We start from the raw sequence: 16085 nt of genomic DNA, 5'->3' as shown, positions 1-16085 counted from the left end.
TGGAATGAGTTCGAAGTTCTCCTATAACCAAGCCCGGATGGAGGGGAAATATCAAGGGTTGCCACGGAAGTGAGTTGTCGATATTCTTGGAGAACAGACGTCGTTGGCAAAAGCGGCCGATAACAACTGCATCGCGGCCGATCACATGGAAGTTGGCTCTCACAAAAAGCCCCGGCCAACGAGCCAACCAAGAGAGGAGGAAGCTATTACCTTAGAAGTCGCCGAGTCTGGTTCGGTCCTGCTGATTGGCAGCTTGATAGTGATGGAGATGGTGGACGTCTCGTCCGTGCTTATCAGCTCGGCGCCGACTGAAACTCCACCAAGCCTCACGCCTCAGGCTACGAGTCTAGCCCTACCATAAGACCCTGGCACATGATGGTTGGCTTACTGACAGGGTCACTGGGAAGTTCAGCGTTTATTCTCATACATCCCAGCCTTGTATGACCGTGGACGTTTAACGACATTGTCGTCTGGCACCACTGTCAGCAATGGATGACGACCTGGTTGTGACATCAACCATGAATACTTCAGCCAGCTGGCTACAGCAACAAATTGCGGCCACTCAGGAACAAAAAAGTCCTTTTTTTGCATTACTGTTTGTTGCTATTGTATTGTTGTCGTCAATTTGGAAGGCATTTCGCCCATCTGCCGGAAAGGTACGCGACAAGGCTGGCTCCCCTGGGTGGGCATCAGATGTCCCTGATTTGCTTCTAACGATCTCTAGAATATCAGCACTGCTAGGGCACAGCCAGATACTGGGAGCCTAGGCGCGGAATCTAAGTCGGGAAAAGATCTTGGGCCATGGGGAATGGGTGTCATTGACCCTCTCACCGACTTCGACTGGGCGAATACAGAGCCCGACCGGATCTACAAGTTCAACGACACATACCATCTAACCATGGGTGAGTACTTACCCGCACCGGATGATCAAGAGCAGGACACTGAGAATGCCAGGGTTAAGGAACACCACAATCAACACCATCGTCCACATGGACCAACAATACCTTGAACGGATGGTCGAACGGGAAAGCATCATCAACAAATACCCCGGGGCCTTGGACTGCTTACCCTCCGCTCGTCCCATGGTCGACGAGCTTTACAGCTACTTAGTGACCGAATACCTACCGAAAAGATTCCCCACCATGTTTCGCTTGTCGCCTTCTACTGAATCACTGCAAAACCTCGTCAAAGACGAGCACTTACCACTGGACCCGCCGTCCGACGTGCAGAAAACACTTCGTCTCATGAGTCTCAACGTTGACGAGGACTTCCTCATGCTCCTCCCGTCCCCGGACGGAGACGGTCACTCCCTGCAGGCTTTTGTGTGGTGCTACCCAGTAGGATTCGACCCACAAGCCAAAAAGGGTCTAAAACTCCGCGAAGCGCATGCCCCGGTCCCGTCGTACGGAAAGGTCCTGGAAACCTCAATGGACCGATACTTTGCACGTCTTCAACCAGGGAAAGTAGTGGAGCGGGTGAACTGGGCCGTGGCCACCAATTCCAGTCTCTGCGAGAGGGGCGAGTACCATCTGTACTCTGACGACCAGGTGTCGACCGCAACGGACATTGACCTGGATGACACGTGGGTGAGATGCGAACTGCAGACGTTGTTCGCGTTGCCAAAGACCGGTGGCAGGATCTTGAGTGTGCATCTGTACCTCTACCCAATCAAGGAGATCAAGGCTGTCGGTCTGGCCGAGGAAATGTGCCGTGCCATCGATGGCTATGGTAAGGGCAACGCTGGTGGCTTCAGCCGGTATAAGCGTGTTCCTGTGTGGGGCGAGACTGTCAAGGCATTTCTGCGAAGTTGAGTCCACTTGAGTGACGTCCTTTCTCCTGTGTACAGAACAGATCAAAAATAGCGTATGGCTTAGCTGGGCATGGGGAAGCAAGAGCTCCAAAACGATAAGTACCGGTTGTATCGGCATTCTCTGTTTATTGTCACACGATATTACCTTTTGGTCCCCAAAACAAGCAATGAGGCATATCTTTTTAAGCTTATAGGCGTTTCTCCCAGGGGGCAAAGTTATGGATGTCTATTCCAAGAGTTTCAGCCCTGGAATCATCCTACATACTAAGTACTATCACAAGACGATGACCTCAACTAATATGCCAATAGCTCGTATCCTTCCTCGGGTCGATCAAAGTACCAAGTTAGGTCGCCACCATTCGTCTCCAAGTTGCTGAACCCATTGCCCATGAAAGCCCAGCGATTGACCTCCGCCCCTGTGGTGGCGTCTTTGATCTTGGCCCATTCCCAGTCTTCGAAACGGATGTTCCGAGAATCCATGACCTTGAACCAATGGATCCTGCTGCCAGGCCACAGCGCCGTGACAGGGCCGTCGGTGCGCCCATTCTTGAACCAACTGCGACATTCGCTGGCCCAAGACATGCGCGGCATGAAGGCATCGGCATGTCTGACAAATTCCTCGATTGCCGTTACTGAGGGGGTGAAAGATTTGTACCCTTCGACCTGGCATTTGTGAATCATCCGCAACATATACTTGGTGAAGTGTTCGATGATTGGGATTGCGCTGCCATGGCCAACGGGCGAGTTCGGGCCCAAGAACATGAAATAGTTTGGCATATACGCGGGTGTCAACGACAGATAAGCCGTCGGCCTATTGGCCCACAGATCTCGCAGGTCACGGCCTTCCTGGCCGATGATGGGGAACCGCGGGCGGAATGAGAGGTCAAACCCAGTAGCACAGATGAAGACGTCGATTTCGACGTGTTCGCCCGTCGCCAGAACTAGACCCGTCTCGTCGACATGTAAGATCTCCGTGCCTGTCACTACCCGGACATTCGGCTGTGTGAGGGCTTCGAGGTATCCTGTCCCCGGGGTCGGTCGACGACAGCCGACGCTGAACTTGGGAATGATAAAGTCCACCAGCGGATTCTCAGGCCCACCCAATTTCGCCGTCATGTCCTTGGTGGCAAAGTCCACGGCAGCAGCCTGTTCCGGCGTGTCTCTATGCAGCATCATGAAACGGCTGTTGAGCTCATGCTCCACGTTCTTGCGGTACTGGAGATACCCATCCCGGTCGTCGGCAAACTTTCGCTTTTGGTCTTCCGGAAATGTGAAGTTTGTGCCTCCCGGCCCGGCGTACTTGGATCCAAACCCGGCCGTCACCCACGTCGGCGTGCGTATGAATGTGGTTAGGTGTTTGACTTCAGGCTGGATCCTCGCCACCACCTGGATCCCACTCGATCCACAACCCAGCACGGCAACACGTTTGTCCTTGAGGTCGGTGTCCTCCTTCCAGGCGGCGCTGTGCATCAGCTCGCCTTTGAAGCTGTGCAGGCCTGGGATCTCCGGCCATTTCCAGTTGTTCAAATACCCCGAAGCATTGATGAAGAAGTGGCCATGATCGTGAAACTTCTCGCCAGTAACCAAATCCTCGATTTCGAACTTCCAGATCCCTTCGTCGTCGTCCCATACCGCCGCAACGACCTGATGGCGGAATTTGATGAATTTCAATAGATCGTGCCTCTCGGCTGCCCGCCGAAAGTAGGACTCGATCTCGCTCTGGCTGGAATAGTACTGTTTCCACCCTGGATTCAGCTCCCATGAGTACTGGTAGTTGTGGGAGGGAATGTCACATCCACAACCGGGATATCTGTTCTCCAGCCAGGTTCCGCCTACACCGTCGTTTTTCTCGTAGATCTGCAGCTCCACGTTCTTCATGTGTCTGCTTACATTTCTGGCCACGTTCAGTCCACTTGCTCCTGCACCAATGGTGATGATGCGGACTGGACGTGGAGTGTACAACGGCTGTTCTGAGATCGTGTATGAATTACTGCCTGAGTAGCCGTTGACATGGGGAGCAGTCGCCTCCCCTCGGGCGTCACTGCTGATGACCATTTTCATCAACAGGTGAGGGAGGACCTTCGATGCACTCACTGAATGCCTTTGCTTTCTTCGCTCACGGGGATCTGTGTATGGCTTCTCTCGTATTTAGAAACAAGTCGTCCACCCCAGAGCGTCAGTCATGGATGGCAGTGAAGGAAGTGGCTAGGTGGTGCGCAAGGCTATCAGTAGGAGCCTGTCATTGGTCAGATCCGCCGGTAGTTTCCTGATTCGTCCACGGCGCCGACTCATTTCGCGGGCCATTCCTTCCTACCATTCTTATCAGCAACCCTTTCACCCTCGCGTGATCATCCATACACCCTGAGTACTAGGTATTCGTTTGAACATGATCCCTAAAGAATATTAATGTTTTTCAATGACTGCAGGACACTGACTTGATGCATACTAGTAGTACCCCACCTCCGACGGTGACGGTCGAGGAGGGGTGCGCGCAGCCTTGTCATCGGCGAGCTCATCTAAGGTGGCTCAAGTGCTACTATTTAGCAAGAGAGTCAAACATTCGTTGCCATGGCCCTTGCTTGACCCATTGACTACTACTTGTACTTAGAGCAGCGCAGCACTCGGTCCGCCCCGTCTATAAGTACTGCAGAAGATCTAACGTTTCCACCATACAAAATGAACGGGTTCTCAACGGCCAACATCGCCGAACCGTCGGCCATCCCTACAGATCTCTCGTCGGCTTTCACTCTCGACGCAGCGCCTGGCACCGATATTTACGCCACGCCACTCCCAGGTGCCCGCCACATTTTCTCAGCACCGATAATCCACCGTCGACTCAGCAAGGCTTCCTTCCAGTCCGCCCGCGTCACCGTGCGATCTAAATGGTCTCTCCAATTCGATCAAGGCGGTCTCGTCTTTATCATCCCGTCAGCACAAGCCCCAGAGCCGGACTCCAGCACCGCCCAGGCCAAGGAGACACACCCCGAATGGGTCAAGGCTGGCATCGAGGTCAATGACGGAGCGGCGTATGTGAGCGTCGTCGCGAAGTCGCGTGACAACTGGTGTGATTGGAGTCTCACCCCGGTGCCGGGTGCTGATCAGGTCTTGGGCGAGAGGTCAGAACAACTTGAAGTTACTCTTTACATGACGCGATCCAAGAATGCGTTAATGGTCTGGATAGTCTCTGGCGAGAAGGACTTTTTGGTCCGCAAGATCCCTTGGGTTTTTCTTGATGATAATAGCAGGTTATCGATGGAAGATATCCTTGTTGGAGTGTATGCCGCCAGACCGGACCCTGACGGCGAGGCGACACAAAAACAAGACGCGCTGTCTGTCTCCTTTGATGGGTTCTATGTTATTTAGCACTACTAAGTAGGTGTAGGTAGGCACCTAAGTACTAAGTACCTAGTAAGTAGTAAACTACTGGTATTAGATAACAACTCCTTTAGAGACTCTGACGCTATTTCGATATAGTATCAACACGATATCAACAGGGTATTAACACGGCATCAACACGGCATTAATACGGCATCAATACGGTATCAACACGGCATAAACATAGTATCAATACGACATTAACACGGTATTAATACGGTATCTAGATTAAGGTGTCTACTATATACCTAGTAGTAGTAGGTAGGTACCTACCTAGTACCTAACTTAGATTAAAACTGGATTAAAACTAGATTAAAACTAGAGCTTATCTAGCTATTAATATAAAGTTCTAGATTCTTCTCTAGCTAGATAGGTATACCTAGTTAAATTTCTAATAATTTAAGTTAAGAGCCCTTAGACTCCTTAGTATAGTACTAATAGTTTAATCTAGTTTTAATCTACCTAGTTTTAATCTAGGTAGGTATCTATCTATCTTAGTAAAGCTTAAAGCTAAATAGTAGGTATACCTACTAAGTAAGTAAGTAGTAGTATTTAGTATCTATACTAGTACCTAACCTAGTAGAGCTTAAAGCTAGAATTTGAACGTAAATAGAGGACTATTAGATAAGTACTTAGGTAGGTACCTACTAGTACTTTACCACTATTACCGAGTAACTTTTTCGAGTTTCCGAATCTTTCTAAATTGGACGCCCGTTATCCATTTTCACTGTCTATTGCCATGTAGTAATCCGAAGAACCCTCATCTGTTCCTTGCCCCTTAAGGCTACGGCTCTTGCTTTTGAATACTACATCTCAATCTCCAACTCCAAACTCCGTCTAGGCCCGTCCGTGTCTTCCTCTTCACATCAATGCCGCAATATCCCATCCGCCAGCGATGTCGAGGTCATCTCCCTCTGTCCAAGGCAGAGAGAACAGAAAGGTGCCCCAATTGAGCGATATAGTCCTGACACCCCACACTTCCCACCATAGCAGCAGAACTGGAAGTAAGACATCGATCAAGCCGACTCAGACAGTTCGCCTTGGTGCATTGTTGAAGACATACAGCAGCCATGATGAATTCGGCCAACGCATATCAGACTTTCCGATCAAAGAGTCCGTACCGTGGCAACAAGGACTTGGCCGTCGACTGGACGGTCGGCCTGCAACTCGCACCATCTAAGGCAGGGTCCCCGGGGGGTCCCGTAAGTACTCCAAGATCTGTGTTATATAAGTCCGTTTGTGGTATCGTATCCAGAGCACAATGTAGTCCATTGCAACCCAGTTGTGCCCCAGTGCGCTCCAGCGGCGCGTCGACGCACCTGTGGTCTATCTTGTAAGTATGATATGGAGATGCAGCGCGCACAGATCATATGTATCTCCAAAGCCCGTTCACCTTGCGCAATAGACATACCTGAAGGCACACCCAATGCAGGAGGGACTGTTGTTCCGGTCAGGGCCCCGGAGTCCGTCGATAGAATGAGACACCCACCATGTCGACGCAGAAACTCGCATTTGTCTCTCTCAAGCCCTGCAGGCTGTGATAATGTATGTCAGGAGTCCTGCAGATCAAGCCTCCGCGCATAACTGAACGGTACTGCAGTGGAACGTTCGTCGCGATAGATATGGCCTTTGGGCGATCCCTCAGGCGGTGCACACCGTCTCGATCGATGGGAATCCCAATCCCTATCGTCGCGCGTATACACTTTTCTTTTTGGAGAAGGCAATTGGGACAAAAAGCCCTTGTGAGTCGTCATCAGCCTTGCTCTTGCTCAAGATTTCTCATCATCAAGGCTCGTATGGGCATTGAATTGGTATTGGCATTGGCTGCTTTTCCCTTTGCGCTACAAGGAGCGACATGGATCTGCCAGTACTTGGAGAACGTGTCTTTCCATCGTGGGTCGTCGACATGGGTATTATTCTTGTCAGGGACGTTGTATTCCGGATGCGTCACACATTCGGACAAGAGCCCCTCCAGTTTCCCGGTGGTCTGGTACTTCAAGAACTTGTCGGTGACTGTGACGTACTGGCGCACGCCTTCGTGGGCGTCGATCGTCGAGCCGGTCGTCCAGCCCAGGAGCCAGGGTTCGATCAACGGCGCGTCGGTGACTGAAGGGTGAGATGTTCCTACTGTTTTGTGTTAAAGAAAAGAAAATGTTAGTTTGTGTTGTTCCGTGTTCTATGTGTCCGAGACTCTCGCCATAGTCCCATCGAACAAGAAGGTGTAGTGCGTAGTAAACCAGGCCTGCTACTACAGGACTTACATGAAGTGATGAACCAGGCGTCTTTGCCTCGGTCCAGAATGCCCTGGACAATATCTTTCACGACGTCAAAGTGCGGCCGGCCGAAGAAGAGCGAAAACCGTCGCGACCACGAGTTGGAGTGGATGATGAGCGTCGACACTTGGACGTCATGGTTGAGAGGTCCGCTTGACTTGCCCCTACAGATTGCATATTAGTCTTCGGATGTTCTTTCATGAGATAAGAGTAGAGAGGGTGTCGGCCTTACGGATCGAGGACAACGGCGCTCTTGAATGGAAGAATGGCGGATGGGCCGTTCTTCAATGTTTGGAGCTATAGGGGGCCAGAAGTGTCAGTTTCAAATACCACAAGAGGAGAGGGGTTGACCAGTGGATGGTTGATAAGTAAGTAATAATGGGAGTTATATGACCGAGTACTAGGTCCTAGTACTTAGTAGTACATGATCTCGAATGCAGCAATCTCATGAAACGCTGGGTTGCAGTACTCACCGCCAACGTTGCGCCAAAAGAATGACCTGCCATGGTCGCGTTGTTCATGGCAAGCCGACCCTTCCATTTATGCAAATGCTCTCCTTCGCGGCGCGGGTTCATGGAGAAGATCTCGTGTCCTTTACCCTCGTTGATGGACCTGAGCACACGGACCGTTTCTTCGACTTCGGCCTGTCGAAAATCAAGTTGGACCTGTTTGAAAGTATCGCCATCCAAGTTCGAGTCCGCATCGTGCCTATGCGTATGTATCGTTAGTCAACAGTACTCGCGAGAGTTGACTACATGTGTTAAGATATATGCTTCGCCGCCTCCCACCAGCACCCATGGGCATCGGCGCTGAAAGTGGTCAATGTGTGCACAATCTTGACTTACCGTAAATCACGATGTGTAAAAGGCAGCAGATCTCTGTTCTTGGAGCCTGGCTTCATGATCACGGAGCCCGGTCCACTGCCGTCGCGGTGCTCGATGGCCGCAACGACCAGGCCACGACTCGCCAGTTCGCCGCAGTATTGCGTATACTGGGTCCGCGAACTGGCAAACCCGTGCGAGAACACCATGATTGGAAACCCGTCATCGGTGACCACCGGATCATTGATCGGCTCGGGGTACTGCAGCACCACAGTATCCTCGTGGAGCGGAACATCAACGTGTGCTGGGATCTTGATTCCCCCAGCCAGAAACCATAGACTGATGGAGATGATCGCGTCCGTGACAAAGTTGCTGATGTGCGCGAATCGGGCGTATCCTGTGGCCACAATCCCCAGTGGTCGAGGGATCCATAGATGATGCGGTTTGGATGATTCCATTCCCCTCGCTGATGGATAGTACACAGTGAACAGGACGGTCTCGAGCTACAGGTGGTTGCTTGTGTTAGTCCTAGTACAGTTCAACTGTCTTAAAGAGTCATGAGCTTCTGGGTTACAACATACCTGGAAAGCCGGCAGGCCGCTGTCCTTGAGTCGGGCAGCATGGATTGTGCGCGGCTCTGTAGAAATCTCCAGATCGATGGCACCGACTGAGTACTGTCCAGTATATGCTGGCAGTCTGGATGAGAACAGCGGCCTTGAAGCGAATAGCAGACAAGAAGCAACGTAGAGGCAGATGCCACAAGATAGCAGATATCTCCATGTCAGGCGAGGTCGCAGTGCGGACAGCAGCCGCAGCAGCGTCCTTTTCCAGAGCATGGAGACCATCGTTGCGACGAGTTGTGGCACAGTTTAAGGCTCGCAAGGAGCGAGACGAGGCGAGGCGCTTGAATGATGCGGGAGTTAAAGTTTGGGGTTGGTGCCGACTCTGTAGATAAAGGATATAAAATGTAGTGGTGTACTAGTCCTAGTAGTACTAAGTAGTACAGCGGCGACCATTATTGATAGGTGGTAATGTTTGGTACTTAGTACTTAGTACTTAGTATTGCATTTATATCGGAATCTCGGATGCCGATATCTGATATCAACTTAAAACCCCAGACATAAAACTTGTACGTACAAACCTAGTAAGTACGACCTAAGTATCTACATCTACTCAGATCTCCCACGAACATGCCCTGTCTAAGTACTTACTTATTCGTATATACCAAGTATACTACTACTAAGTACTAAGTAAGTATGTGGTGGTCCAAATCCAACATCCGTCTGGCTTGACCAGAATCACATCACAACTTGATACTCTTGACAACATTGGTCTTGATGCCCGTCGCTTCACCGCCGTAGCCCCCTCTGCCCTCGCCGCCCTTGTAGACGGGACGAATCGAAGCCAACTTCTTGAGCTTCTCATCATACTTCTTCCTCTTCTTGACGCGAGGATTGCGGACGTCCTTCTTCCTCTTCGGCGCCAGTCCCTTGTTCTTCTCGATCGCATACGTGATCTTACGCTTGCCATCCTCCCCGATCTGTTCTTCTTCATGCACTTCGGCACCCTGTCTGGCAGCTTCCGCATAGGCCTCCGCTTTCGCGCGCTTCTCGGCCTTCTTCTGCTGCTTACTAGCCACCAGAGAGTTGTAGTATTCACTGGCCTCGTCGTTGAGGTGTCTGCCCGTAGCGGCATCAGGGCCACTATCATAATCGCCGTCGTCGTCGTTTCCGTCGGCACCGAGCGCTTCTTTGCCCTGAGCGTCGGATCTGCCTCGCTGCTCTGCCTCGCGCGTCAGACGTTCCTGCTTGTCGCGCATTCGTTCTTTATGCGGGACGTCGTCGTCGCCGCCGGCCTGTCGTGATGCGGCGCCTCGTTTGTTCGCCTTCTGGGCAATCTGCGATGTGTAGAACCGCAGACTCTTCTTCCGTCGGGCCTTTTCTGCCGCTTCTTCCTGCGTCAGTGCAGCTTCGTCGCCAAAGTCCGATTCGTCTTCGACGGGTTGCTGGAGAGACTTCTCCAGCAGGTCTTGGAGGTCGTTTCGCTTCGTCTTCCTTGACTTCTTTTTTGGTTTAACGTCGCTTTCTGTGGCGAAAAGTTCCGGCATGGACGGTATCGGAGACGGAGACGGGGACAGAGACGGGGATGTTTTCCGCTTGGGGTTGTCTTTCTTCTTCTTATTTTTCTCCTTGTCCTTTTTATCTTTCTTTGGCACCGAAACCGGCTTGTCCGTTACTGGCGCTGATTCAACTTCTGGCAAGACCTGTACTTCGATCGGACGAAGGGCCTCGGCCTTGAGCCAGAGTTCTCGACACCGGACCAAGGACTTCATGACCGGATGATCACGCAATTCCCCTGGCGGCAGAGCCATACCGGTCTTCCCGGACGTGGATGTGAGAAGTGCCAAGTACATGGCAACGGAACCAAGGTATGCAGAGAGAGCGCGGAATTTGGTCACAGACACCGAGTGCCGATTCTCCTCTGCAGCGCCGGTCCTTGCCAATTCAGCCTCCTTTTTCAGTTTGTGGTACGTGTCTTGTAATCGCAGAAAGTCCTTCGTCAACGGTTCATACTCGGGGTATCGAGATCTGAGCATCTGCAATCGTTCCTCGACAGTGGCGTTCTCTGGGACTTGGACATCAGGAAGCTTTTCCACTGCCGCGCGACTCTGTTTCTCTGAGGTTTGTCTGCTGTCGTCGACCCAGGAAGTCTCGTCAAAGCCGAAGTCTGCTTCTGTCATGCTCTTCAATTGTTTCTGCTGTAGCCTGCGCGCCTCTGCTTCTTCTTCGAGCGCATCGGCCTCCGTCTCGATCACGTCTGCGTTGTAATAGTCCGCCTTGGATGTGCCCCAGTTAAGGTCATCCGCGTCGTCGTCTTCTTCCTCGCCTGCTCCATTTTGACGGCGTTTGCGGCCTCCAAGATCGGCCTCTTCATCGGCTGATTCCTGGTCAAGATCATCATCGTCCTCATCCACCGCGGACTCAGGTTCTGACTCTAAGTCCTGGTAAACCTCCTCGTCCGACGGCTGTAGGTCCTGTTCCTGTTCTTCAACTCTCCGCCGCCGCTTTGCCGCAGGTCCCTCGTCGAGGAGGATCTTGTCTCGGCCGGCAAAAAACTCGTCTTGAGAGTCGTCAAAGGTCTCGGCCGCATCGTAGGTATAGTCGGTTTTGGACGCACGAGGGGCGACGCCGTCCTTTGCTTTACCAGCCTTTCTCTTTTTAGCCATGGCTGGGGAAATGTATCTGCTGGGTCCTAATCTCTCTCCCTGCAGACAAAAAGGGTTCACCGCAGGCGGGCTTGTTCACTGCGATCTGATCCTCGAAACTTTTTTTGCCCGGGGGCCTTGGCGCGGGTATGACGCAGGGTCTCAGATTTGGGCTCCGGGGGTTAAGGAGGCTCTAGGGCTCCCTAGTACCAGGCCTAAGGAGCCTAGGGTCCTGATAAGCTTTGGTAAGCGTCTAAAGTTTTCGGTGATAGAGACCGCAGTTTAGACGGCTGTCACTATTATTTTGATTGGGCTCTTTCCAGGTCGTCTTTTAGCGCGTCAGGGGAACTTTTTGGACTGCTCTTCAGGCACGGTCGGAGTAGATCAGCATACAGAAGCTGTTGTTGTCCTGGGTGTGCATAGGGTGTTGATGATGTCCGTATCGACAGCCACTACTGTCACGTCAATCACAGTCGCCATAGTCAGCTTCGTCGTGTTCAAGATGCTGTTTTCCAGAAAAGACCACTTTCCCATTGACGGACTGACTGCGATCGTCACGGGCGGATCGCAAGGCCTAGGTCTCTCGCTGGCTCAACAGTTGGCAGCCAAGGGTGCCAACGTGGTGATAGTGGCTCAAGACAAAGGGAAACTTGAAAGAGCCGTCAAATCCATCCAAGCATGTGCAAAGCGGCCGGCGCAGCAAAGCTTCCTCGATCTCTCCTTTGACCTGCGGTCGCCGGATTCTGCGCCTGAGATCCTCAAACAAGTGACGAGTTGGAACCATGGACATCCGCCGGACTTGATATTCTGCTGTGCTGGCAACTGTCATCCTGGGTTCTTCGCGGATGTGAGCATCGAGACTCTACGAGGGCAGATGGACACGATCTACTGGTCGGCAGCGTACATGGCACACGCAGCATTGAATTTGTGGAAGACGCCGGCATCCTCGTACGGAGCAAACAAGACATCACTCCCGTCCACCTCTACCTCCGCCTCTTCTCCTCCCACTCGTCATATCGTATTCACGGCCAGCACGCTCGCTTTCTTCCCGATCGCAGGCTATTCGCCTTACTCGCCGGCAAAAGCGGCCATGAGAGCTATGGTTGACGGTCTGAACGAAGAGGTGGCCGTCTACAATGGCGCCAGGCAATCCAGCACAGGAGTACCAGCACCGGATGCGGATATTGCAGTACACATACTGTTTCCCATGGGCATTGTCACACCTGGTCTCGACAACGAGAACAGTATCAAACCAGAATTGACGGTGATGCTGGAGAAGGACGACAAGCCGCAGCAGCCAGATGAGGTGGCCAAAATTCTTCTCGACCGACTCAAGGCGGGTGACTACATGATCACTACCATGTTCTTGGGCCATGTGATGCGTGGACTCGGTATGGGCGGCAGCGTGCGCAAGAATATCACGGACGTCTTCTGGAATTGGCTGGGTTCTCTGGTTATTCTTTTCGTTGCTCCAGACTTCGTTGCAAAGTGTAGACAATGGGGCACGGAGAAGGGTATGAATTCCACGAGGCCGGCCAGGTAGTTATTTTTCATATTGATCGTCTCGACAATCCGGGGCTGTCGTTCGAATCACCTCCTGAACAATCCATCTCTTCCAAAACGCTCTCCAGCATGGCGTCCAGGGTAACCAGCAATTCTTCTTTCGTCATTTCTTGGTCAAAGACTTGATCCATGAACGAGTCCGCCACGGTTCGCGCCAACTGGAGCTCTTCTGACTCGGCTCGACTGAGAGCGGAACATATCGCGACGAGGTCCTCTCCTCTGCGCGACAAGCGAGCAAGCTCTGAGGCGCGTTCGACGACTTCTCCAGGGACTCCATTCTGCGCGGCACATTGCACGCCATACGAAGTATCGCTGCGTCCGAGTCGGAGATTGTACAGATGGGTGACTTCGGTGCCAGTGTGATTTTCATGACGGCTGTGTTGTTCATCAACCCGCACTTCCATGTGTGCAAAAGCAATGTTTGGTGCATTGTCGAACAGACCCAGGTCGAAGATTTCGTGGAAATGAGTTGCCACCAGAGCTTTGGGAGCTTCAGATCCAAGCGAGGAGAGGTGCTCGAACACTCCAGCAGCAAGGCCGGCGCCGTCGCAAGAATCGGTGCCCTTCCCAAACTCGTCAATGACCACCAGACTCCTCCTTGTACAGCAACTCAAGGCCATGGCAATCTGCTGCATGTCGATCATGAATGCGGAGTCAAGCTTTGACACGGATTCGCGGGTGGTAATGCGAGTATAGATCTTGTCGGTAATGCCGACGGTGGCCGAGTCGGCCGGGACATACGAGCCCACTTGAGCCAGGTAAACCAGAAGAGCGACCTGTTTCTGATACACCGATTTTCCCGAATAGTTGGGGCCAGTCAGTATCAGCATGCTCGGACCTTCAGACCTGGGATTTTGGTCCGGCCCGCTGCCGCCGACCAGGAAAGTGTCGTTAGGAACAAAGGAAGGGACAGCCATCTCTTGTAGCAAATGCCGACCCCCTTTGATGTCAATGATATTGGCTTCAGTGACCATCGGCCGTGTCAACTTGAGCTGGCGCGCGGTGTGGGCAAAAGCTAAATTGCAGTCGAGTTCGCCGCACAAGTCGGATACGGTGATCAACAGGTCTTCGTCTTCGAGGACCTTCTGGGCGAGATCGTAAGCGATTTCGATCTCGAGATCGCAAATCATGGCATACAAGTCGCCTAGATCCTTGTCCAGTTCGTGCATTGCACCGGTCTTGAAGTAGACCTGCTGACCCGTGTGGAATACACGCTGCCACCCAAGTTCCCGCCCATCGTAGACCGGTTCGCCGGTTATGGCGTCCATCGTTACCCCAAGATGAAAGCCCATATGAGGCAAGTAAGTGACCTGCAGATTGACGTTGACTCCCGGCGGCAGGGTCTGGGCTATCTCAAATGCCTTCGTCGTCAGAAGGCTGTCCATACCGTCGTAGAGGTTCTTGATTTCGTCCAGTTGTTCGTTAACGCCCGGCTTGATGACAGTCCGTTGCTGGTCGGTCGACGCGTCCAGGTCGACCATCTCATACACCATCCGCCCTAGCCTTTGGAGACTATATCGGTCCAGGGCATCTGCAGCAACGATGCACAGTGGGAGACGATCTGCCCCAAGCACTTCCTGCAAAGTGTCCGCTATCTCAATCGTGTGGTAGCAGAAATCGAGGAGCGACGCCCAAACACCGCTCTTGAACGCATTGTGCGTTTGCTTGCCGCTGTCGATGCCCTTCTGGAGCAGAGTAAGTGTGGCCCTCATATTCTTGATCTTGCCGAGACTTTTGCTGAGTTTCCGACATGCCTCTTCATTGTCCGGACGGACGAAGACCGAGACGATGTCAAGGCGAGAGTCGATAGAGTCGAGGTGCAAGGACGGTCTAAGGAAAGCCTGTCGCAACAACACCTTCCCTTGCGGTGTTCTGATGTTCTTCTGAAATAGTCCATGGATTGAAAGTGATTCTTTAGCCGCCGGACCTTGCTTGCATGCCACAGGGCGGGTCTCTGGCTGTATGATCTGTAGCGATATCAAGGTGTCTGCGTTCACCAGCCTGCAAAACGTAAGCTTTGGACAGTATGGAATCTCAATGTTAAGTTCCCTACATTGTTCCTTTAAGGTGGAACATCTCAAGCCTCCTCACGCACCAGGTTGGGTTGGCATCTGGGCCGTACGGCAGATCTTGTGCAGGTCTCCTTCGCTGCAAGTACCCAAGGATGGCACCAGCGCAGCCAATACTGAGTCTGTTGTTCAGGTCAAGCCAGGAGGATATCTGCAATAACTTGCCACGGCGGCTGGTCAATCCTAGCTGGTCGGGTTGTAACTCCTCGTCTAGAGTGACGGATTCGCCTGGAACGAAGAACTCGGAGGCATTCTCGTGGCTGGAGAGGACGGGAAGGTTCAAAAGCTTGTTCAGGGCCCCTTCAAAGCCGAAGTCATGAGAAGGCCGGATCTCCATCTCGTAGGGTAGAGGGTGGTGATTGTCATCTTCACTGGATGAGATTCAAGCCTGCTTGAGGGTGATTATCAAACGTACCACTGTCAACAAGCGACACCTGTCGCCGCACTTGGGTATCAGAGGATCCCGAGACGCCGTCGGATTGGGGTGAGACAATGACCGTCGTAGGCTGAAGATCAATTTTCACTACCACTGTAAGCCTGTAGTCCTGTAGGAGCGTAGATTTCCTACATCTTTCAATGACTTGACTCCCTCCGCCGTCGACTTCTTCCATGCACAAGAGCTTTTCTTCGGCAGCGATGTAGTATGCGCAGCCTACTTTTCCATTCTCTTTGAGGTGGATAGCCACGATGATTCGATCAAGGAAATCATCTTCTTGCACGCGCTGTCCAACAACATGGTTTCTCTCGTTGAAGGAGGCCGACTCGGAGAGAGCTGGTGTTGGTTGATGGCGAGAGATCGCGTCCGATAGAGAGGCAAACGGCGTCCTCTGCGCGTCTCCACTTCGAGGTGTTCGCAGACCATGCTGGCGTGGGTGACTCTGGCGTGCACCTCGGAATGACAGCCCTCTACCCCTGTTGTACCTGTGAGATGAGTTGTGCCCGCCTTTTGAGGAAGATGAAAACACCATT

General features: G+C 52.3%; 7 protein-coding genes across 7 annotated transcripts; 3 read left to right on the top strand and 4 right to left on the bottom strand.

Moving 5' to 3' along the window:
- Positions 1 to 808: 808 nt before the first annotated feature.
- A1O1_05049 (uncharacterized protein) lies at positions 809 to 1811 on the top strand (the record flags this gene model as incomplete). Its single annotated transcript, XM_007725937.1, has 2 exons — positions 809 to 902; positions 955 to 1811. 2 exons carry the CDS (start codon positions 809 to 811, stop codon positions 1809 to 1811), a joined length of 951 nt encoding a protein of 316 aa, XP_007724127.1.
- Positions 1812 to 2104: 293 nt separating this feature from the next.
- Positions 2105 to 3865, bottom strand: A1O1_05048 (uncharacterized protein; the record flags this gene model as incomplete). The annotated part of the gene is made up of 1 exon (XM_007725936.1): positions 2105 to 3865. The coding sequence occupies one exon, from the start codon at positions 3863 to 3865 to the stop codon at positions 2105 to 2107; it is 1761 nt and encodes a 586-aa protein (XP_007724126.1).
- A 621-nt stretch (positions 3866 to 4486) lies between these two features.
- Positions 4487 to 5173, top strand: A1O1_05047 (uncharacterized protein; the record flags this gene model as incomplete). Its single annotated transcript, XM_007725935.1, has 1 exon — positions 4487 to 5173. The coding sequence occupies one exon, from the start codon at positions 4487 to 4489 to the stop codon at positions 5171 to 5173; it is 687 nt and encodes a 228-aa protein (XP_007724125.1).
- A 1765-nt stretch (positions 5174 to 6938) lies between these two features.
- A1O1_05046 (uncharacterized protein) lies at positions 6939 to 9124 on the bottom strand (the record flags this gene model as incomplete). The annotated part of the gene is made up of 6 exons (XM_007725934.1): positions 6939 to 7312; positions 7447 to 7622; positions 7691 to 7755; positions 7932 to 8166; positions 8304 to 8782; positions 8861 to 9124. The coding sequence occupies 6 exons, from the start codon at positions 9122 to 9124 to the stop codon at positions 6939 to 6941; spliced, it is 1593 nt and encodes a 530-aa protein (XP_007724124.1).
- Positions 9125 to 9582: 458 nt separating this feature from the next.
- A1O1_05045 (uncharacterized protein) lies at positions 9583 to 11505 on the bottom strand (the record flags this gene model as incomplete). Its single annotated transcript, XM_007725933.1, has 1 exon — positions 9583 to 11505. One exon carries the CDS (start codon positions 11503 to 11505, stop codon positions 9583 to 9585), a length of 1923 nt encoding a protein of 640 aa, XP_007724123.1.
- A 412-nt stretch (positions 11506 to 11917) lies between these two features.
- On the top strand, positions 11918 to 13027 carry A1O1_05044 (uncharacterized protein; the record flags this gene model as incomplete). Its single annotated transcript, XM_007725932.1, has 1 exon — positions 11918 to 13027. One exon carries the CDS (start codon positions 11918 to 11920, stop codon positions 13025 to 13027), a length of 1110 nt encoding a protein of 369 aa, XP_007724122.1.
- A 7-nt stretch (positions 13028 to 13034) lies between these two features.
- On the bottom strand, positions 13035 to 16084 carry A1O1_05043 (uncharacterized protein; the record flags this gene model as incomplete). The annotated part of the gene is made up of 4 exons (XM_007725931.1): positions 13035 to 15048; positions 15101 to 15482; positions 15532 to 15639; positions 15685 to 16084. 4 exons carry the CDS (start codon positions 16082 to 16084, stop codon positions 13035 to 13037), a joined length of 2904 nt encoding a protein of 967 aa, XP_007724121.1.
- Position 16085: the final 1 nt, after the last annotated feature.

Source organism: Capronia coronata, assembly GCF_000585585.1.
Source record: "Capronia coronata CBS 617.96 chromosome Unknown acBCG-supercont1.4, whole genome shotgun sequence".
NCBI classification, from domain to species: domain Eukaryota; kingdom Fungi; phylum Ascomycota; class Eurotiomycetes; order Chaetothyriales; family Herpotrichiellaceae; genus Capronia; species Capronia coronata.
This window is presented reverse-complemented; position numbering and strand designations above follow the sequence as displayed.